The sequence below is a fragment of the Eretmochelys imbricata genome, chromosome 17 (assembly GCF_965152235.1).
Source record: "Eretmochelys imbricata isolate rEreImb1 chromosome 17, rEreImb1.hap1, whole genome shotgun sequence".
NCBI lineage: Eukaryota > Metazoa > Chordata > Testudines > Cheloniidae > Eretmochelys > Eretmochelys imbricata.
In genome coordinates, this window is record NC_135588.1 from 4,534,872 (window position 1) to 4,558,318 (window position 23,447).

The 23,447-nt window shown below is 50.0% G+C and overlaps 1 protein-coding gene across 1 annotated transcript in view; it reads left to right on the forward strand.

Moving 5' to 3' along the window:
- Positions 1-23,447, forward strand: part of RPH3AL (rabphilin 3A like (without C2 domains)) — a 61,192-nt gene that overhangs the window by 32,537 nt on the left and 5,208 nt on the right. Inside the window, exons 6-7 of the mRNA XM_077836866.1 lie at positions 17,723-17,836; positions 18,833-19,006. Of these exons, the coding sequence (XP_077692992.1) occupies positions 17,723-17,836; positions 18,833-19,006 (288 nt within the window). The remainder of the gene's footprint in view (positions 1-17,722; positions 17,837-18,832; positions 19,007-23,447) is intronic.

The window sequence follows — 23,447 nt, forward strand, 5'->3', positions numbered from 1 at the left end:
TGTTCTGCTAGGGGATAGAGGGGCGTTCAAACCTCTGTGGTCTCTCCCAGCGTTTCTCACCCTTTCTGATAACCAGAAACTGGCTTGCTGCCTTCATAAACTGCATCAGGAAGGTCTCAGGGACTGGCGCCTGAGAACCACTGGCTATTCCATCCTTGAGCCCTCTGCCGAGGCTGCAAATAGAAGGATTGGTTGTGATGTAGCATCTATCTGCTGAGACCGAGGCTGCGGCATCCCATCCGTTCCACCAGCACATTTAACCTTTCCCACTGATTTAGCTGGTAGACGGTGACCATGTTCAGTGTCTGCTAATTTAGCCCCATGTCCAGAGGCAAAAGGCTCTGCGGATCCTCCCGAGCCATCTGCACCTGCTCATGTTTGGGCAGGATAGTAACTGCTGCTGGAGTGCAGCACGGGTTGACAACTGTTTCCAGGCAGACGGCTCAGAGAGGAGTTGAACGAACTGTCTCAGGCTTGGTGAAATGAAGCTGTTGGCCTTCATTCCCCTGGAGCTCGTGTGCGTCAGTGGAGTGCAGAAGGGGTTCACAGCACAAACGGATAGGTATGAAAGTGCACTCCTCCCCAGCCCTGGGATAGCAGCCTACAAAGAGCTTGGGATTTCTGCCATCCTCTGAAGCATTGGTCATTGCCAGAAGCAGATAAAGTAGACGGATCAATGTTCTTATCTGGCCTGGAGGCTCCTATGCTTTAGTGTGGGTGGCTCTAGCATGGCCCACACAACAAAGAAAATAACAGAACGCCATTAGCTATCACCTTCAGCCCCCAACAAAAACCTCTCCAACGCATCATCAAGGATCTACAACCTATCCTGAAGGATGACCCATCACTCTCACAGATCTTGGGAGACAGGCCAGTCCTTGCTTACAGACAGCCCCCCAACCTGAAGCAAATACTCACCAGCAACCAGAACCACTAACCCAGGAACCTATCCTTGCAACAAAGCCTGTTGCCAACTGTGTCCACATATCTATTCAGGGGACACCATCATAGGGCCTAATCACATCAGCCACACTATCAGAGGCTTGTTCATCTGCACATCTACCAATGTGATATATACCATCCTGTGCCAGCAATGCCCCCCCGCCATGTATGTTGGTCAAACTGGACAGTCTCTACGTAAAAGAATCAATGGACACAAATCAGATGTCAGGAATTATAACATTCAAAAACCAGTCAGAGAACACTTCAGTCTCTTTGGCCACTCGATTACAGACCTAAAAGTTGCAATTCTTCAACAAAAAAAAAATTCAAAAACAGACTCCAATGAGAGACTGCTGAATTGGAATTAATTTGCAAAGTGGATACAATTAACTTAGGCTTGAATAGAGACTGGGAGTGGATGGGTCATTACACAAAGTAAAACTATTTCCCCATGTTTATTCCCCCCCTCCACCCCCCACTGTTCCTCAGACGTTCTTGTCAACTGCTGGAAATGACCCACCTTGATTATCACTACAAAAGGTTCCCCCCCACCGCCCCCACCGCTCTCCTGCTGGTAATAGCTCACCTTAAGTGATCACTCTCCTTACAGTGTGTATGATAACACCCATTGTTTCATGTTCTCTATGTATATAAATCTTCCCACTGTATTTTCCACTGAATGCATCCGATGAAGTGAGCTGTAGCTCATGAAAGCTTATGTTCAAATAAATTTGTTAGTGTCTAAGGTGCCACAAGTACTCCTTTTCTTTTTAGGTAAAATGAAAGACTCACTTTCTCTCTCCAGCAAAACTTAACAGGTACTGAATAAGGGCTTGTCCACATTGGGGAATTACTGATATAATTATACTGCTATAGTTATACAGGAATACCTTCCCTTGTGGAAGCTCATATTCCAGCAGAAGGGAGCATTTTTCCAAGTTTACCTTATATTGCCTTGGAAGTGGTATAAAACCCTCTTCTGAGGGAATAGGAGAGGAGCTGGAGTCACCGGTAGTCAAGGGGAATCCAGGTCCAGGCTGCCTATGCCAAGCTAATGAAAGGGCAATAAGCCCCTCTGGGTAGTTCATTGAATAACAAGCACCTGGGCCTGCTAAAAAGCCATCAGGGCTCAGTTTCAGGGTGGTCCTCAGAGAGATGCTCCCACAGACCTCAGGTCTCAAAGAGGAGGGCTGGGCATCTCATCAGCCCAAGGGGTCAGACTTTATTTCATGTTTAGTTGGCTTTAATAAAGTGGAACCCCAACAGGGGATAGTCTTACACCTCTTCGGATTGTGTGGAATTCTCAAAGGGCCCTGAGAGAAGAGAAACTGAGGCAGGAAGGGGCGTGCCTGCCCTGTCGCGGCCCCCTAGCACTGCCATCCCAGCATATTGGGGGCCGTGGGCCTTCTCATCTGGTGAGTGGCAAGGAGGTGTCAGGGCCTCAACCGGTAGTCCTGCCCAGAAATGGGCCCCAGGCATGTCTCAGTCTGGCCCTGAGGCCATCAGCAAATAGGATGTGTGCTGTGCTGTTACCCTCTGAACGAGTGTCTGGATGTGGTAGCTGTGGGGCAGAAGTGCCTCTCCCAAGGCCGCAGAGCACACATTCCAGCACTATAACGCTTCCCCTGTCCCCCTCGCATCCTCCACGTACACAGACGATCCCCCAGTCGCTGCCTTTGCTGTTGTCCTTTGCTGTGTCGAGCCGCCGCTTTTGTTTGGTCACACCCAGCTCTGCTGTTAATCACAGCCGCAGCGGAACTTGGTTTCCCTAGTGTCATCGGGGTGACAAACAATTGGGTGTCTTTGGAGAGCCAAGCTGCTGGGTTCGTTTGTGGACCGGCTGATCAATGCTGCAGAACTAAAGCACCACCATGTTGTGTTGGTTCCCCTCTGTTTCTTTCCAGTGCAGATTAGCAGAATTGCCTGCTCTCACTGTCCCTCTGTCTCTTACCATTAAGCCTTCCAAATCAGGGGAACTTTGAAGTGTTCTTAGTACTCTTTCTCTCATGCTTGGGGCTAAATCTCATCAGTGTTAATGCAGGAAATAGCGTTTTTAATAATGAGTCTTGGGGGTTTGATATTGCTAACATCATATTAAGGCCCAGGCTAAGGTAGCACTCCCAGCCCCTACTGAAATTTTCCTAATTAAAGACAAAATTGATCAAGAGCGGCCGGTTGTGTTTTCACCCAGGAGAGGGTTAGAGGAGGTTGTCTTGGCAAATGGACCAAGTGATGTATTTAAGGACGCCGAGTACCTCAACTAAAATGTTCTTCCTTTAAGAGGTTGGCTGATCCAAAGCTAATTGAATTTGGTGGGAGTCTTACCATTGACTTTAGCAGGTTTTGGATTGAGCCCAGGGTGCCTAAAACCAGTACCCTGGAAGCTTATTCTTGTACCGGGTGTCTTGTCCTGGATTGTAACAGGTAGGATACGGGAACTAAAAAGGTTATATTTGTCCTAATGAAATAGTAAGCAGGTAGGGTTCTACCCTATTACACTAGTGTAAATCTGGAGGGGGTCTGTTGCAGCTAATGGGGCTACCATGGAATTATGCCAGAGTAACTGAGAGCAAAATTTGTTCCAGTGACTTTTCAAATGATCCCTTTGGGTACATCTACACTACACAACAAAACCAAACCCATGGCCACAAGTCTCTGGGTCAGCTGACTGGACTCATGAGTCTTGTGCTACGGGACTAAAAATAGCTGTGTGGACATTCCTGCTGGAGCTGGAGCCCGGGCTCCAAAATCCTCTCCATGTTTCAGAGCTTGGGCTCCAGCCATCGCAGGAATTTCTACGCTGTTCTCTTTGGTCCCATAGCACAAGCCCTGTGAGCCGGAGTCTGTTGACTCAGGTGGACAGGGGTCGTCCCCCCCCCCCCCCCCTTGCAGTATAGACATACCTGTAGGCTCTGGTCCTTCTCCCATTGGAGTCAGTGGCAAAATCTCTCCTTGGTTTCAGTGCAAGGGAGATCAGACCTCTAATGAATTTTGGCTTCTCTCTTCTGAATGTTGTTCACAGTGAAGATATAGATGGCTTCCTTCGGGGTACCCATCACGTCCATCTCCGTGCCAAAGCCTTTGGCACGATCAGCATTTCACTCTTTTTGAGGTGCGTAGAAGGTGCATGTGAAACGAGAGGTGGAAAACCACACATTGGTGAAGTAGAGGAATCAGCCCAAATGAGCTACTCGTCATTTATTTCTTTAAAGAGAGCTGTGATCTGAGTACGGGACTGTGAGTCAGTGGCACTGACTCTGTCTGCGAGCCAGTAGCTTAGCCATGATGCCTCAGTTTCTCCATCTGTTAAATGGAGGCAAAATGGTGTTGGGAGTCATCTTTCGCATGGTGCTGGGTACAGTTATTGGCCTTTCTCCAGAAAAATAATTGCAAGTGTAAACAACATTACTAATACGTATTTGCTTACCGCTGTCATTGTCCGTGCATATTGTGCAGAAACCATTAAAAAGACCCTACCCCAAAGAGTTTTCAGTCTAAGAGATGCAACTAGTGTAATAAAATCCTACCCAAACATACTCCATCCTTCCTACATTCAGACTGATTCTACAGGCTGATATTTATTAGTACATTTCTGAAGCCCACTGCTGTCCGCGAAGGCCTTTCTGTTTCAAATGCTGGTAGAAACGTCAGAAGAGAGGCAGGGATGCTCAAGTTGGACGTTGCTCTCAGAGTAGGCTGGCAAGTTTGTTTTGAATAAGGAGCTCCCATAAATACCATGCAGGCACCAGCAGCAGTGAAGAGGCAGCCCAGGAATAACAAAGCCACTTTGATAAACCGGGCCCCTTCACTGATCCAAGCGGTGCTGTTCCTTTCTCGTGCGCCTACAGATCCGTGGTTTGTTGTGATTTATGGGAGAAATAATCTCAAACTGGTCCTTACCACATTTACTATCCTGTCGCTTTCTTCCTTTGTTCTTCTCCAACATGCCTCTAGAGCTGTGGTTGCCACAAAATCACCATCTCCAGTGTGGGTACAACCTTCCTTTCCCTGATGCAGGCTGGATCTTGCTGGGGATCTGCTTCCTCCGGCCCCCTTCCCATGTGTCGTATGGTATCTGCCCTCCCCAGCTGTAACAGACAGTCCCCCCACCCCTATGATGCTGGTCGCTGTACAAGCACACAGGTAGAGGGAGTCCCTGCCCCTAAGAGCTCCTAGCCTAATTAGACTAGGCAGACAAAGCGGATGAGCAAGGAAGGGTCATTACTCCTGTTTTACAGGTGAGGAGCTGAGGCCCAGGTAGAGGAAGTTCTCCAGGTGAATGAGTTGAGCCATAAATCATTTGCACTCTGATTTCCCACCCCTCTGGTGCCCACACGTTAGCACTCTGTCCCTCTCTGCTCCTGTTGCCAGGCTCCTCTTGCTCAGATGTTTAACCCACTCCCTTTGGCTCTGCCTGCCTCTTTCAGTGCAGCCTTTTCAGATAATCAGGCTGCTAGGCCCTGTGCTGAGCTGGCATCCGCTAGGCAGCCAGCCATGAGCTGCAGTTATGTCACCAGCATGAATTGAAAGCCACATCTCATCTGGGCTAGGGTATGGAAGGTGCTAGGTAACACATGTTAACAGCCTGCTTTAGACAAGACAATGCCGTTGGCACATGTTCAGCTGGCAAACTCGACCAGTTTAACACGTTAGTGGCACATGTCTTACCGCTACCAGGCGGTTAACGTGTGTTAGCCAACACCTTCCAAAGCCTAGGGCACACAAGACCAGTATGGCCGCCATATAAAATCCCACCTCTATTGAGCAGATGTGCTCAGAAAGGAATCGTGGCATTAATGTACCTGCCTCTCTAGCAAAATCAGAGAGGTTAACTTCTGAGGCTGCTCCTAATGGGCTTTTTGTTCCCTTGGGCGACAGTAAGGGGAAGATCATTGGCTTAAGGCAGACAAATGCCTCTTGTGAGGCTTTGCAGTGACCTCAGTCCTCCAGGCTTTTGAAGAGCTGAAGCAAAGCACAGGAGACATGGGATCAAGCCTTGGCATCAAGGTGAATTAAAGGAAAAACCTGCTTGACAGCAGGAGCATAATTAACCTGCTCCTGTAGCTGGGTAGTTTGACAGCTCAGGTGTATGCAGCAGTAAGTCCGGAAGGTGAAATCTCTGTCATATCCCAGCATAAGGGGCTCCTCATCCTGGCTGTCAGACTGAGGTGAACATTTGTCACATCATATTTTACATACCCCAGAGAAAGGTTTCTATTGGTGATTCTAGCTGTGTATGTTCCAATACTCGGGTAAAAGCCCCTGCAGCAGAGTACACCAAGCAGTTGCTGTGGCTGCTGAATAACGTCACATGGGGATTAGGTCGGTTGGCTGATTTTTGAGTCCCATGCGCTGATCCGAGGGGAAGGATGATCCAGTGGGTCTCTGGAAACCTGGGTTCAATTCCAGGCTCTTCCACAGACTCCCTGTGTTATGTGGAGCAAGTCACTCGGTCTCTCTGCATCTCAGCTCTCCATCTGTAAAACGGGGATGATAGCCTTGCCCTACCTCGCAGGGGCGTTGAGGGAGATGCAGTAGAGGCCGAATTGCTCAGATACTACAGCGGTGGGGCCACAGAAGGACCTAGGTAGAACAAGCTCCCGCCTGTCAGTGTGATCAATCCCCAAGCAATGACTTGTTCTTGCACTGTGACTGCTGAGGGGTGAGGGGATGGCTCAATGGTTTAAGCATCACAAATGAAATCCTTAGGCTTGGTGGAACCACTCGTGTGAATTCCAGCAACGTGGACCTGTTAGCTGTGCATGAGGCTTTTCAAGGAAGAGTTTAAAACCCCATGTCCAGCCAGGCATGTTTCAGAAGATCAGGGGTTTGTCCACGTATCCTTGGCCAACATCTGCATTCAGGGCCAGTCGGCTGCTGAGCCTCGGCCCAGAGCAGGCTGCATTTTGGCAGTGCTGGGTGTGTGAACCTTGGGATAAAGGGCACTGTGTAAATGTGAAATATTGCAACATGTGACCCACGTTTACCAGCTCTGACGGCCCAGCTGAATTGTGAACAAATCCGTCCAACACCCCAGGACTTGAAATGTTCCTTTTAACACAAAAATAATTCTAGCCTTCCTGGCTGTGAAGAAACTTTCCCTGCGTGTGACCCTTTGTCCTGCCCTCTGAAACAGCAGCTCAGACAGGAGCAAGCTACCCCCGTGCTCACTTCAGTGACTCTGAAGCCATGTTAAAGCCTTTGCTTCCCCTAACAGACGCATGCAGCTGTTTTGGGACAGTGAGTGAAGCTTACTTCAGTGGGTGGAGTTCAGGATCATGGGCGGAGCGTAACTAAAATGCCATTCCTCATTCCCCCCACCCCTACCCCCAACTCCATAAGGGATCTGTGTAGGATCCTGGTAACTGTATATTGTGTCCTGTGCCCATCTATGAAGACCTGGGGTGGGAAGGAGAAAGCCAACCAGAAATGGACCTCTGTTTGGGACATTGAGCTGAAGGGGGTGGTGGGGTGAGGGAGGTACAAAGCCATTGAAACGGGCTTGGTCACTGCTCACGGCCTGACACCTGCGAGTATGCTTCGTGGAAGAAAAGCAAGAGTTTGTGCGCACCCATTCTCCCTCGCTGACACCAGGATTTGCTGTTCCCTTAGGTTTTCTGTAATAAACAAGCAGTTGGCGTGGGAACTCTGCTATTATTTAAGTCACAAATATGTATTGTCACCATGAGAATGGCAGGCACGTTTCCTGTCCTCGAGGACAGCTCTGCTAGCTATGATGGAGCCTTTGGGTGTTGGCAATGGGAAAGGAGGGGCTTGGGCAGTTAGGGGAGAGGTGCCAAATTAATAGCAGACACTTTCTTCAGGCACCTTTGAAGCCTGCAGGAGAAAAATTAAAGGAGTCCAAAATAAGGGTCTGGTCCCTAAGCAGTGGCATCGTGTGTGGTATCAGAATTTCACACAGCCATGTTCTCCAGCTCTTGTCTCTTCTAACAATGGGCACAAGTCCTGTTGCCATGGGACGTGCTGATGTGTCAGTCACTCTGCAGGCAGCACAGAGCAGCTGTGGGCCCAGACCATGCAGCTTAGTGTCCTGCAGCGTCTTTGCGCAGGAATTCTATCCCCAGGTTGTGGCACTCAATTAATGTGTGTTATGCTCAATTAAAGAGTGAAAAATCGTTTGTTATCAACAGGACTTGACTCCCCCAGAACATTCCTTTCCCCCTCAGCCACCACACCACTCTTTTGCCATCCCCCCCCCGTCAAACCCTCTACCTGTCCCCTCCTTTCATTCCACCTCTTCCTGTCCCCTCTCCACCCAGGTACTGATATGGCCTCCATCACTGTAGTACCCACTGCCTGTGGCACACAGATCAAATGGCTTCCTAAGGCCCCATGGGGAAGTTGAAAGTTGAACACCAATCTCCAGAGGCCTGATTTGGTGATTAGGGCACTAGCCTGGGATGCTGGAGGGTCAGTTCCCTGCTCTGGCACAGATATGCTGTGTGACCTTGGGGAAGTCGCTTAGCCTCTCCGTGCCTAACAGCCCTGCCCTGTATCACAGAGGGGCTGTGAGGAGAAATACATTAAAGATTGGGAGGGCCATGGAAGTGCCTTAGATTGACTTACCCCAAGATCAGCCTCTCTGCCTCCCTCTCCAGTGCCTGCCACCTTTGCCTCTTTCCAAAGAAAACATCCCTCCTGTCCTTTGCAGTCGCAGCACCATAACTGCACTGTGCACAAAGGAACCTGGGGTCTAACAATGGCACAGGGCACCTTGCATGGCCCTGCATCCCTGAACGCGTCACTCGTCAGGGCTGCCCCCAGTGGCACTTGCAGTTTGTAGTTGGTCTTTTCCTGTGAGTGTGAGCTAAGCAGGTGTTTTCTCTGCACCTTTCCCCTGATATTTTATGGGGGTTTGCTGTTGTTAGACACTTCTCCCCCACAGTACCTGGGGCTGATTGCTCCAGGAGAAAGAGCTCAGAAAGTGCTCTTTAAAAACATGATGTCAACACTCAGCTACACTCGACTGGTAAACACAGCTCGAATGCGTGGGACTTGGTGCCCACCTCCGCTGTGAAGGATTTGCTTGGTAAGACCATCCCGTTGCAGTCTAGAGGGTACAAAAGCAGTCAGGGATTTGTCTGATTTATTTTTCTGAGACTACAAAACCTTGTGCTGTCCTCCCAGGCCAAGCAGGGTCTGCTGGGTCAGCACTTGTTTGAGAAAGCATCCGGGAATGGTATGGTACAGGTGAATCAGCAGGAGGCATTCTGCTCTTCCCACTCAGTCAGATTTCACCATGGGCTCAGAGGGCGCTGTGCCTCTGACAGCAGCCAGGAGACAGAAGGCCAAGGTCCTGATCACCTGTTGTCTGCTGCTTTTTCTTAAGAGTAATGGTGTTGACTCTGCTGTCTTTGCCAAATTTCAACTGGCTTCTGGTCTGTCTACCTAAAATCCTCCTGCAGTTTTAATTAGAGTACAGTATTCTTCTTCATTTCCTGACCTATTGTGTAGTGTTGCTATGAGCTGTTAAAAGAGCCATTGTATTCCGCTCCAGACGTGGCTGCAGGAGAAGTAATCCCTATATTTATCCCTTTTTAACAGTGTGTTGTCTTAGTTACTTAATGTTTGTAAAGCTCTCTAAGATCTTTCGGTGACAGGTGTTATTCAAGTGTCAGGTATTATCTTTAATAAGAGCTTATTCACAGGGCTATCGAAGGGAAGGGGCATGTTGACTTTTCATAAATGTCTGTCTGGGTTCTCCAACCTCCCCAAAATCCCTCCTGATTTCTCTTTCTTCACCCCAGATTCAGATGTCCTGGTGCCCAGGAGAGTGTGGATAGGAGTCAGTCTTTCAGATCAGTAGGCATCAACAGAAACTGTTGGTTTATTATGTTGGCGCCTAGAGACCCCACACAGCTGAGATCCAGGCCCCATTCTGATAGGCTCACAGTCTAAACAAGACAAACACGGGGTTGGAGGGGAAACGGAACCAGAGAGAGCTCACCCAGGTAACTTGCCCAAGGTCACACAGCAGAGCTGGGAGTGGAACCAGAGTCCCTCTTCATTGCCTTATCTGTTGGGCTGGGCTGCTGCTCTCTTTTAATTTGGCTTCCAGATGCTGAGCATCTGTGCCTCGTGATGCCTCTTCGCTGTCTTGCTTGGCCCCAGCCCTCGCTCTTTACAGGCAATCTTGGAGTTCTAGCCCAGGAATTACCTTGGATGATTTATTGCTGTTTGCAGCATTTCTGAAGCCAGCAGTGACTCTCCTCTCCTGTTGTGCTGGGAAGGCTTCATTCAGGCCTTTTACATTTTGTCACGTTACAGCCGGATAGCTTATCCTGCACTCATCTGTTTTCATGCATCAACATAAGCCACAACCAATTATCAAAGGAAAACCAGCTAGCAGCCCTCTGCATCTGCCAGGGCGCTACCCAGCACTCACGGGGAAGGCTCTCGGCTTCCTTGGTGGGGGATGTTTGTCATGGATCCCCACACAAGTACTTTTGGAAAATGGGACATGAAAATCACTTAGTACAGGCCTTTGGTGGACCATAAATAGAGAGAATTGCCTTTGCCTCATTGAGACATAAAACTAGTTTTGGCTTTGTGTTCAGTTACAAGTAAATCCTAGGGAAGGACGGATTTCAAACTCTCGTCTCCTAAGTTTTCAAAATTCTGTCTCTCCGGGCAGACATGTACGTGCACTCACCGGACCCTGCACCTACTTTAGAACTATGCAGAAAGAGCGAGGGCTAGTATACGCTTGAAACTCTACAGTGCATCAGTGTAGACACTCACTACAGCGAAAGGAGGGGTTCTCCCATCCGTGCAGGGAATCCATCTTCCATCAACCTAACCCTGGGTGTAGACCAGTGGTTCTCAAAGTGTGGGTTGGGACCCCATTTTAATGGGGTTGCCAGGGCTGGCATTAGACTTGCTGGGGCCCGGGGCTGAAGCCAAAGTCTGAGCCCCACCCACAGGGCGGTGGAGCTTTGGTCCCCCTTCCTGGGGTCATGTACTATTTTTTTATTGTCAGAAGGACGTCATGGTTCAATGAAGTTCGAGAAACACCTTGGTGTAGACAGCGCTAGGTCAGCTTAACTACGTTACTCAGGGTGTGGATTTTTCAGACCCTTGAGCAACGTAGCTGGGTCAACTTAACTTTTGAGCATAGACTTGGCCTAAGACGTAATGTGGTCCTGAACTATTGGTATCCCTGCTACACCCTCAATACCTAAAACCAGCTTGGATGCTCTTGATAATGTAAAGACCATCTGCTGGGATCAGGAGCAGCATCTGAACTCAGGACTATAAAAAAAACACAGCACACATCTCTATCACAGGAGTTAAAGGAGTAACTCCATGAACTGGCAGCAGTAGTAGGCTATTATCCTCCATGTAGACAACTCACTAGGAGTGTATGGAACATCACACACTTCACAAGCGTGTTGAAGCAACAGTTCCTAGCTGTGGGGTATTATGTATTCTCTTCTGTATAGGTTCTTATATTGCTTTCCAGTGTCTGAGCGCTTCCAGTCAGGCATTCAGCAATGTAACCAACATCTGTCATGTGTTTGTTCTCTCATCCTCTCTCTGGGGGAGAGGCGTGTCTGGTGCAGTAGGGTTTTAGGTTTTGTTTTCTGAAATATACATGTGTTAATGTCAGAGACGGCAGGTCAAAGAATTGTGCCTGGCAATTGGAGTGGGAGGTGGAGAGGTTTGGGATGGTCTTTAGTTCCCAGAGGAGTTAATTGCTCCATCCCAGGCCACCCCCTGAGAATGCCATGTCTCCCAAGCAGATGAGCTTCACCCTTATTTGTAGAGAGTTCCATTGTGCCAGAGGAGTGAAGTTGTTTACCACGGTCTTCATCCCCAGAGCTTGTGGCCATGGAGCACCTGCAAGATTTTACTGACACTTAGAACTTGATTGCCAGCGGAGGCGGCTCTGCTCTGCAGTATGGTTCTCCTGTTGGGATGGCGAAGCCAGGATTTGTTGAGTTTCAGTGCATGCTATAAGGCCCTTCTGGGCTCTCTACTCAGGCTTCTGCATGGGAGGCATTTACTGAAGGGGGAAAAATTGGAGGTCCCAGAGTCTTTTTATTGCCAAAAACTTTCCCTGCCAGCCAGAAGACAGCACCTGCCGATCAGAGGGCAGTAGGGGAGATGCTAGTTCTGGGGGCTACAGGTCTAGTGTTCACAGATTTCCTAAGCATCTGAAATGCATGTGGCTCTTGTTGGTTTCATGATTGGTCACAGGGTTTGAACAGGCTCAGTAAAACTGACCCAGGTCTGCTCAGGGGGGAGGCTACGAACCCGAAGATCCTGGAGGTGGAGCGGAGGGATAGAGGAGAATGGAAGATGGCAGAGGCTGCTAGATGGGACACTGATGGAGATCTTTAATTACCAAAAGCAGATTAGGAGTTGGGTGTCCATTCTCATTCAAAATGCAGCAGAGGCCAAATCTAAAGGATTGCTTAAAAACACAATCTCAGTCTGAACGAGATGATGAAGGACAAAGATAGCTGTCACATGCTCTGAAAATACAGCCACCCCGAAGACTCCTAGTGATATCAGCATCTGCTTGAGTGCCAGATTTATGTTGTCTGGGCACTGCAATGCTCCAGCAACAAGCCAAGCAGCCTTGGGAGAAAAATTACTTCTAAAAAGAAACATCAGCACTATGGGTGTATCTACACTAACAGCAGCAGTGGAAACTAGAGCAGAGTGGGCTGCTCCTGCCACCAGTGGTGTCTTGCAATCATTAATATCTGTCTCATCCCAAGCAGTCCCTCGCTGGAGCATTTCAAGCCAAACAGGGTGGCAAGATAAAACCATCTCCCCTTGATTCATCAGTGGGCCCTCCTTAACAGTCACCTCTGCATCGTGCAAGACATAAAGGAGACCTCTCCCAAATAACCCCCCACCCGCTTTTCTTTTTAAGTGGCTGTAGGAGGCAGGAGCAGAGATGGAAGAATTTGTTAATCTAAACACCTTGGTAATAGACCTCAAAGGGTCTGCTTACTTTTCAGCATGGGGGAGGGGATTTAAGCTACATATTAGGATAAGCTTCCTGACTTGAAGGGTATTTAAGCTCTGGAACAGGCTTCCAGGAGAGGTTGAAGAATCCTGTCATTGGAGGTTTTAAAGAACAGGTTAGACTAACACCTGTCACAGAGATGCTATTGGTTTATTTGGTTCTGCCTCAGTGCGGATGGCTGGACTAGGTGACCTCTCAAGGTCCCTTCCAGCCTGACATTTCTGTGTTTATAAAAACCAAGCAGTAGAACCTGGAGGGTGGAGTGCCTGAGGGAGTTAGGTGACTGTCAGTGGGAACTGCATGCCTAACTCCCATGGGCTTCTGTGAAACTCCCCACCGGAGGCCATAGAATCGGAATGGACAATTAGCTGAGGCCTGTGGTTTATAGTGACTGACCTGCGATTTTTCATTCCTGGTTGATTCTTGGTAATGACTTTTCTTAACAAAATAAACCCCTTTGTTTTAAGGCTCTTGGACAGAAGATCCATGCCTGCTGGTGCATTCCCATTTGTAATGCAGTTATGGTCTCTGCTATGCATGGCTCCTTTCTCAGCAGAATTTATTAAAGCAGATGAGAGGTGCGACTGACTTCTGACAGCACGGTTAGACAGCTGAAGTCTGGGCCAGTCCAGGAGGGTGAATCGTAAACACAATAAGAGTTGCTGCAATTGAGGAACAAGCTGATTGGAGTGAGAAAATTGGCTGGCGGGCTGCACTCGCTCTTCAGCTCCGCAGAGACATTCCGATCAAGATTGCCCTGTGAAGATAGCTGGCAGCAAGGTCAATTTCTATAGCCTTCCAATAATGCCAGCAGCCAGGTTTAATATACTCAGAGATGATAACTCAAGAAATGCTTTATTTTAGATATTAAAATTTTTGTAGTAAAAAAAATTCATGTCCTACAGCGAGCTGCCTGTACGCGATAATGCTCGCAGAGGACCTTGGTGGAACAGTTCAACAGCCTGCCTGCATGCGGGGAAATATACTAGCCCTTGTCCTGCCTCTGTCCTATACAATGTAAATCAGTGTGTAGCTTTGCAAAGCACGTGTGTTAATCTGAGTGCTGGTGAAAGGTGACAACCCTGTTTTAGGTACTTTATATCATCCATTGCCATAATATCTGAACATCTCACAGTCTCTGAAGCACTTATCTTTCCAATATCCCAGTGAGGCAGGGCATTTCCACTGTCTCCATTGTACAGGTGGGGAACTGTGGCCACAGACCAAGTGACTTGCCCAGGGTTATAGAGAGAGTCAGTGGCAGAATAGGGAATTGAATCCCAGACTAGCACCCTGACCACTGGGCTCTTCTTCCTCTCTGCAATGGGCAAAAATGTCCTTTCTTGATCTGGAGAATAGCTACAGTGCACAGTTTGGCAGCAAGGCAAGCTTCTTCCCCCAAAGACCTGGGGGAGGGGGGAAGCTCCATTTATCCTCCATTATATATTCAGTCCTTTCTGTACCCTCCAGACAGCTGAACTTTTCCTTGTGCTGGGATGGGGCTTAGGGTGAAATTCCCCCCGCGCAGAGGGTCAGGCCGTGGGCCCATCCGTGGGATTGAACTGCTGCATAGATGTAGTGCTGGTTCTCGGCACAGGGCTGAAAGCCACCCACTGTATGCTTTGTTTTCTGGGCTCACTCGGGTTTCTGGTGAGGGGCAGGAGGCTCTGGAGGAACTTGCTCCCGTGAGGACCTGTCTGGGCGTTGCTCTTTCTCGCCCACGCTGTCCGAGCATAGCTAGCTTATCAAGAGCCTGATCTAGCAAAGCACAGAGCACCCTTACCTCCCTTTGATTTCAAAGGTGCTTGGCCCGTTGTGAGGCCCCAGGCCCAAAACCTGTGGCTCGTTAATATTCTTCCTTAGGCTGGACACATAACTTGTGCCCAGTTCCTTGTGCTGGAGTTCTGTAGTCACCTTGCTGGTACCAGGGTTGAGGGACTGGGACCCAGCAGCCCTGGATTCTGCCACCAACTTCTTGGGTGATCGTGGGCCAGTTACTTAATCTGCGTGCCTCTGTTTTCCTGCCTCTCGCTGGGGATAATGATAATTTCTTACCTCGCAGGGGTGACTCCCTGCATGTTTGGCAAGATGCTCAGATATTATGGTGATAGAAAAGCTTACCAGAGAGAGTTTTCTTTATGGGGATGTTTCAGCTTGTCACTTTGACTCTCTTAAGGCTGAGATGAGCTAACTTCACACTTGCCACAAGGAATTTTGAACCATATTTGAGAATGAGCCCATGGTTATTGGGCTGCAGATATACCTGCCTGAATCAAATGAGCAAAAGCCACCCAACCAATCCAGGAGACAAATCCATCCCAAAGTCTCTGGGCTGGGGTGAGCCAGGAAGGCTGTCCTTTGCAACAGCTCCTTTCTCACTCGACATAAAGCAGCTGGCAGCTACAATGGATTTTCTTATGGGATTGAAGGAGCAGAAGTGCTTGCGTATTCCAGCTGGAAAGTGGGAATGCTTTACCCCTTCAAGGAGCACCCTTTACAAATAGAGGCTCTCTCAATGGAGCTTGCGAAACACTGGAGAATGAAAGCAGCCTTGAATGGGATGCCCTTGCTGTCCAGCCGTGGATTAGCCTCTCAGGGAAAGTGCGAGGAACCCCATTGGGTAGATGTCTAGAGGCAGGATAGGCAGAGTGCCAGAACAGACATTGTAGGGAGCACTCCTGCCCTGGGCAGGGGATGGGCAAACAGGTCTCGTCCAGCGACTATTTCTGTGAACCTGTCAGTAAGTTGAACCTGAGCAAGCATGATTGAGGTGATGCTGGCAGGCAGAGGGAAGCGTTCTGAAGAGCGTGCCGCCATGGTGCAGTCTCCACTGGTTGAAGATACACACGCACAATTGATCAGTGCAGGCTATAGTCTAGGATTCCTCTTGGATTCCTCCCTGATCCTGAGCTCTCACATGATGGCATCCGTGAATAATGCTTTGTAACATCTCTGCTTGCCTCAGAAATGCCATCCCATCCCGGTGACCCAGACCTGGCCTCAGTGATTCACGTTGTTGTCACTACTTGGCTGGACTACAGCAATGTGATATACCTGGCACAAAGTCAGCAGCACTTAGAAAACCCCAACTAGTGCTGAAAGCTGCGGCGTGTTTCCCCAGCAGCACGGGCTACTAGGAATGTGCCAGTCTGTCGTTCGCTCTCTACACTGGCTTTCCACAGACTCAAATTAAGGTCAGGGTCTTGGGCCTTCTCTTCAAGGAGCTCCCTGGAGCGCTCAGGACATCTAAAAGGTCATTAAAGCTCTGTGATGAAAACCACGGGCAACAGCTCTGGTCCTCTGGCCCAATGGAACTCTGAACAATAAGGATGAAGCTCACCGGGGTGCAGGAGACAGAACCTGCTTTGGGGGTGGGCTGAGGCGATGGAACGAACTCCCCCGGGAACAAAGGACCATCCCAAACCTCCCCACTTTCCACTCCAAGTCCAAGGTGCGTTGCTTTGATGTTGCCTTCTCTGATATAAATACACAGCAACAGGTTCAACCAACCAACCAGCCACACCTGCCAAAACAAGACACTCCTCTGCACACAATTTTTCTTCTGGGGAGAGGATGAGAGAATAGACGGCATGTGATAGATTAAGGTGGCTGAATGCATGACTGGAATGTGCTCGGATCAGATACTACCATGATGAGCATGGGAAACCCTGTATAGAATAGAAGCGAATGTGATTGACATTGTAATACTGAGGATTTAACTGGCACTTTTCATCATAGATTCACAAAGGAGAGTTAGGGCTCGTCTACATGTGGAAGCTAACTCGAATGGAGGTAGGATGTGAATTGAAAGCATTGCAGCTGTTCCAGAATAGTTCCCTATGTGGACACTCCTATTCTGGAATAAGAGTGTCCACACCCAGAGTCATTCAGGAACAACTCCATGTGAAGACAAGTTCTTGGTATCATTGTCCCCACTTCACGCATGGGGAACTGGAGAACAAAGAGAGGAAGATTCTCACAGGAGCAAGTCAAATGGGACTAGAACCAGCTCTCCTGGCTCCCTAGCCTGGTCACCACTCTGCCTGCTAGACTGTGCCACCTCCTTGGGTGCTTATGCAGCACTTCCATCGCTGTTCATGAGCAAAGCACTCCATAAATAGAAACCGTGGCCCACACTATGATCCGCTGAGTGGCACTTCACTCCATTGAAACCAGGGCGGCTGCTTGCGTTGTCAGTGCAGGTCAGCATGAGGACAGGCTGTGGCCACGTGGCCCTCTATGTAATCTGTGCAGCTGTGCTGCAAACCAGTGGCAGGGGGCGGGAGGAGTGCTAGGTGACTGGGCCAGTACTTGAACTGAGTCTGTAAAACCCCTACGCTGCCCTGAATCGTAAAACCCCTATAGAAAGGAAAGCCCAACCAAGTGTGAACAGCTGCGTGGGAGCTACAGGTGAATCGCACCTTGGAGAAGGACACAGCTACTACTGCAGCTATGCCACTGTAAGGTCTCCTGTGTAGCCGCCCTATGCCAGGAGGAGAGAGCTCTCCCGCCAGCATAATTAAACCACCCCTAACGAGCGGCAGTAGCTGTGGCAACAGGAGAGCATCTCCCACTGACATACCACTGTCCACACCGGCGCTTTTGTGTTGTTTTCACACCCCTGACCAACAAAAATGTTATTGACAGACGTGCTAGTGTGGACAAAGCCTTCAAGTCATTATGTTTCTGTGTTGTCTTTCGGCTCCATCTGGCCCTCTGCGGTAAGGACTGTGAACGTTGGGAATGGCTCTGACTCCCCTCCCTCTCTGTCTCTTCCAGTGGTTTCTAGTGACAGCGAGAGTGACTCAGAATTCAGCTCCTCTAGTCTGGATGACAAGTCCTTGCCTGGGGGGTCCAAGGGCTTGAAGATCAGGAAGCATCAGGCGGAATCAGGTGAGGAATCGGCTGTTACCCCTGAATGTGGGCACGGAAATGGGTGATGGAAATGTACCGTAGGGTGACAATTGTTACTGTGCACCCTGGACCAACTCCTCAGCTGCTGTAAATTGGCATCGTTCTGCTGGCTTCACTTTACGTCAGCTGAGGGTCTGGCTACCCCCAGAAATTACGGGCTAGTGCTGAAGTTGAGAGCCTGCTTGGGGAAGGACAGAATCTCCATCATGTGTGTTTGCAGAGTGTATGGCACAGCCGTACCCTGAGCCCAGCTGGGGCCCTTGAGTGTGACTGGACTAGAGTGGTTAATTAATAATAATGGGAGACAGGATGCCTCGGCAGGACTGGCGATGGGAAGAGTCGTCCCACCGTGGTGAGGTTGCTGGTTTGCTAAAGGGACCAGCCTCCTGCCACTCCAATCCCTGCAGCCACGAAGCCTTTCAGCTCTCACTCCCCACCCATATGTGGGAGTGTGTTTCAAACCTGTGGTGTATGGTCTCACATCAAAACAGTGGCATTGCTTTGGTGTTGGCCTCTCCACCTCTGAAGCTGGATGTGTGGCTGCCTGTTGGGTGGTGAGCTCCGTGGGGTAGCATATCACACCGGGCTAGGGCAGGCCTGGTGCCAGCAAATATAAAAGAGCGATTTGACCCAGGAGTCCCTCCCGCCCAGGCTGGCAGTGAGGGAATGTGAGTGGTTCCCATCTGAGGGTGGGTTGGGCACCTGGAGAACTCAGTCTGGTTCCTCGTGCACATGACTCCACAGTAATCAGAATTACCACTGGAGCAGGGTGGCAAGGGAGACTGAGCTCCTGGCGATGGGCCCTGCCCGGGTCAGGAGGAGGCATGCTGGCAGGGTGGGTGTGGGAAGCTGGCCTCGTGTCTGCTCTGTGGATGTCTAGGGCCAGCAACACAGCCCCTTGCACACCCATAAACCCCAGCAGCTCCCCCAGATTGAGACAGCCCTGCAGCAAACCTCTCCCCTGTGTCTCTGCAGTGGCTGGCAGCGACTCCCCCAGGACTCCCAGCGGGAGCACCCACTCCAACGCCTTCTCGGAGAGCCGCAGCAGCCTGGGCAGCGAGCGCAGGGGAGGCCCAAGTGCTACCGAGAGCTGCCAGAATGACCTGCTGGCAGAGGAGTGCGACAGCGATGCCAGCAGAAGTGCCCGCGGTGAGTGAAAGGCATCAATGCCCCCAGGCTGGCTTCCTCTCTAGAAGCACATGGCACAGCACCCCTCCTGAACCCCCCAGGCAGGCAGCCCGGCCCACTGAGCTGAGAGAAGGCTGCTGAGAAAACCCCCATGCGCTTCTAATTGGAGTCCATGCCCAGCATTGTCAGAGAGGCGCGTGTGGCCCTTGCGTGAGGTCAGAGAAGCCCGGGGTTTAGGGGCCAGATGCTGGTGGTGATGGCCTGTGATATAGAGGAAGTCAGACCGGATTATCCGGTGGTCACTTCTGGCCTTGAACTCTATGATTCTAAGCATCTTGTCCAAGGTCATGGCTGACTTTCAGGCTCTGTTCGTCACACTAGACTTTCCCCAGTGATGGGACTTCCCCAAACACTCCTACGTTTGCCCATTAAATCCCAGCGTTTGCACCTGCAGCAGCATGGATCTGAACTTTGTTGAAGCAAAGTGCAAATGCAGGTGTTTTCCGGGGGAATAAAATGCTTCGTATATGTCCGGCTGGCTTGTAAATTAAAACAAGTCACTTCCCAACCCTCTGCAGTGTAAACTTGACCTCCCCACTTCATCCCCAGCAAGCTCAGAGGAATTAGCTGAGTGTGACAGCAGATCTGCACGCTGCTTTCACTTCTGATCTGGAGCAGCTGGAAGCAACGCATATATTTTCTCTCTGCAGTTCACATTTATATACACAGTAACCCCGGAGGTTATCATTTAACACCTCTCCCTCCCAGCTGTTCCTGTCACCCTTCTGGCAACCGTTCCTTTTGGTTCTTGAGTCAGTTTCATGGCTTGTGTGTCAAGGTATAAATTAGATTTGAGAGAATAGTGAAGAGGTTGATCACCCAGTGCAACAATAATTCCTGTGCCACCTCCTTCCCGCACTTGGCCTGCTGGGGGTCATCAGCTTAAAAATCCTCCCTCCCTGCTGTATAAAATCGGACCCCGAAATGCGGGGGTTAACCTCTCACAGTCAGGTCCTGCACTGCCTGGCAAATGAATGTTCAGGGTGACATATGGCATGTATCTAGGACTGCGACTTTCTCTGGGCTACTAAAGCATGTGCCCCGCGAAAATAGCCGCCTAGGGTGTAGGTGGGATCCTGGCTCAGAGGAGGGGCAGTCAGGTTTGCATGGCCAACTAGAAAACGTTTTCAAAGTACCTTCTTTTTGGCCTGAGGTCGTTCACTTCCCATTCCTGCCGCAGAACCGTGCATGCTGGAATTCTTTCATTCAGACACTGGTTCTTTCGGTGGATGAGTTCTTTGCTGTGACTTGCATAACCCTGGCGATGGCAGGGCGGGGGAGGAGCAGTAGCCGTTTCTGCCCAAGTCTGTTTGATTTTTGTACTTGATTTGATTGTGGACAGCTGACTGCAGGCTGGTGGCCCTGTTGGGAGCAGAATGCAGCGTCTCACGCCAGCGTGGGAGCCTTGTGGGCCACAAAGCATCCACCTCGTCCCGTGCATTGGATTGTAGGGGTTAGATTAGACAGGCCATCTAAGCAGTGACCTGTGCCCCTCGGCATGGCATTTGGAGGACTACTTCCACCCTCAGGGCTAATCATACCAGGGATCCCTGCTCACCCTGGCTCCAGTGCAGTGCGGAGTGGCACAGCAGAGGCGCTGCCAGGTGTGCCCAAAGCAAGCCTCATCCAAACGGTATGTGCCCTTGGCAGCACTTGGGTGTGTAGACACACATTGTGTTACAGGCATGCTGGGGGATCATGCCCCAGCCTGCACATCAGCTGTGTCTAGAGCGAACAGGCTCGGGCTCCATTTCTGTCCTGCACTCATGCAGATACCTCAGCGATCCCAGCCATGTACTAAACTATTCAGCTGCTTCTGTTGATTGCAAGAGACAGTCGGTCTGGCATGTGTATGGTCTGTTTCCTTGGCTGAGTACTTTATCCTCACACCCCCTGCCGGGCCTCTCTCATTTGAAGGCATTATATAAAGCACAATCTGCAGGTTTGGGAAAGGGTTTTTGCTTTAATTTTTAAAGCTCTGTTTCCTTCCAAAACAATTCTGGGTTCCAACCCTCCAAAAACAATTTTCTCCACTGTGCACAGATGACATGATCCTAAAATGAATGGCTCTGCAAGCCATTAACATGACAGTAGCATTCCCAAAACTAGGGAGATGCTGCAGCAATGTGGTGTGTGCAGAGTTTAATAGCAATTGTGGTACATTATGCATGAACACAGCTGTCAGTAATATACTGTCATACACATATGATGTCCTTGTGTTCTATACAACACCTTCATGAGTAGTTTAAATCATACATTCCATAGTCCACAATAATAAATGCACAAGCCCCACCACCTCGCCAACCATGTGGTGTAAGTCAGTGGTTCTCAACCTTTCCTGACTACTGTGGCCCTTTCAGGAGTCTAAAGCCCAAGCCTCACCTCCCAGGGCTGAAGCATGTAACTTACCTTCATGGGACCCCCTGTGGCATGGTTCCCTGGGCAGTTGCCCTGCTTGCCACCTCCTAATGCTGGCCCTGAACTTCTGACCCACAATGCATCCTGTGACACCCCTGTCCCTGAGGGTCACAACCTGTAAGTTCAGAAACGACACTGATCTAGATGAGTTGACCTACCCCCTGAAAGACCTTGGCATACCCCCAGGGGTACATGTAAGAGAACCACCGGTACCTGGTAAACAAAGAGAAAAGGAGAGAGACACCAATACAATGCTCTATAACACTCTAACGGTACCAACTTGTGTCTCATAGCAGTAGCTTAAGTGTTGTTCTTTTTTTATTTTATTTTTAATGCAGATCTCATTCTCGCCTCTTCTCTAATTCTGTACCAAAGTGCAACTCTCAGCTGCCTTTCGCATCCTAAGAACAAATCCTGAGTCGCTATCTTGCTGAAGAGTTCCTGTGATGATTCCAAAGCAATTTGACCCTGACAGTCTATAGCTCTCCCACTCCGGCTCTGGGAAGGGGGAGGCGAGAGGGCTGGGAAGGGGGCATGGCCAACGGTCTGGTTGTAGGGGAAGACAAGGGACTGGTGAAAAAGGCCAGGAACTTCCAGTGTATTTGTAACATTTGTGGCTGAACTTTTCCAAGCCACATCATTTGACTGCCTGATTCCCATTAAAATGACTGGGTGTCCAGATCCCCTCCGCAGCTTTGAGAATCTGTGCCTAGATCTCTAAACACAGGGGTCTACATCTTCAGAAGCAATGAGTGCATTTGGACACTGCAGTTTTGGGGCATCCAATTTGAGATGCCATAAAGAGGCCTGGACTTCAGAGAATGGGTGCTCAGCACTTTGTGAAAACCAGGCTCCTTTGAGGCATCTCCAGTTGGGCACCCCAAAATTTACAAGAGGCTCTTGAAAAGTGTGGCCATTACCTGTATTTCTCTCTACTCTATGGAGTGAGCGTGGTGACATCTGTGGAGGCTGCTGTTAACAGAACGAGGAGGGGATGGGCGCGTAAGACAAGTGTCAAAGAACTGCATGTAGGGGAGAAAGGAGGTGTTCTGTCTCTGTGGCCAATCCAGTCCTCGATTTCTCTGCTGGGAGTGGCAGCAAAGGGTACATCTTAGCTGGGATTGTGAGCTGGACGCTAGCCCAGCAGGAAGTGATCGTGGACCTTAGGCTGCCTGGTGCCTGCTGGGTGGGCCCTGCTGCCATTCCCAAAGGTCTCACAGAGCCGCCTAAATCAGTGAGCTTTTGCTGCTGCAAGTGCGTCTTGAAGCGATTTATTCCAACAGGTTTGTTTAGCTAGCAGGAAGCTGAGCAAGCAACTGTCTCCACCAGCAGTCCTCCTGTGACAGCCATGGCAGACACTTCAGCGGGGCGGTGCTTGCTGCCAAAGCTTCACAGAGAGAGTGCCCCACTCTATTAGCCAGAGGCAGTTCTGTGCGATTCACGGCCAGCCAGTGGGAATGCATTACACCAGCAAATGCACGGGCTTCCTTAGTGCACCGGCTGCTGACCTTGGGAAGCTCAAGCTAAAGAGGAGGGGCAGCTGTGAGGTAGTGCTGCTCCCCCAAGCCCAGGAGATGAAGGGTAGCTGCCCTCTGCTTCTAGCAGGATGTGGGCTGCACTTTGCCCTGCTGCCCCTTCTTGCAGGGCTTCGGTTCTGGCTAGCAGGGTCAGTCTGTCTATCTCTCTTCGTGATTTGCCATTCCAGTCAAGGTCACTGGGACAGTGGGCGGTAATGGAGTCTGATCCTGAGAACCGCCGAGACCCGCAACCCCTCTGGGAGCTACAGGTGCTTTTCAGCCCATCTGGAAATCTGGCCCCTAGTGTCCTCTGAGGCTAGGGCTGGGTGTGGTCTGTGCTCAGAGGTTCAGGCGAGGGGAGCCCCATAAGTACATGGGGACAGAGGAGGCTCCAGTTCCCACTGCCTTGGCACAGTAGGTTGTGGAGGCTTGGGGCTCCTTTTCTCTAGGAAGTGTAACTGTGGTTT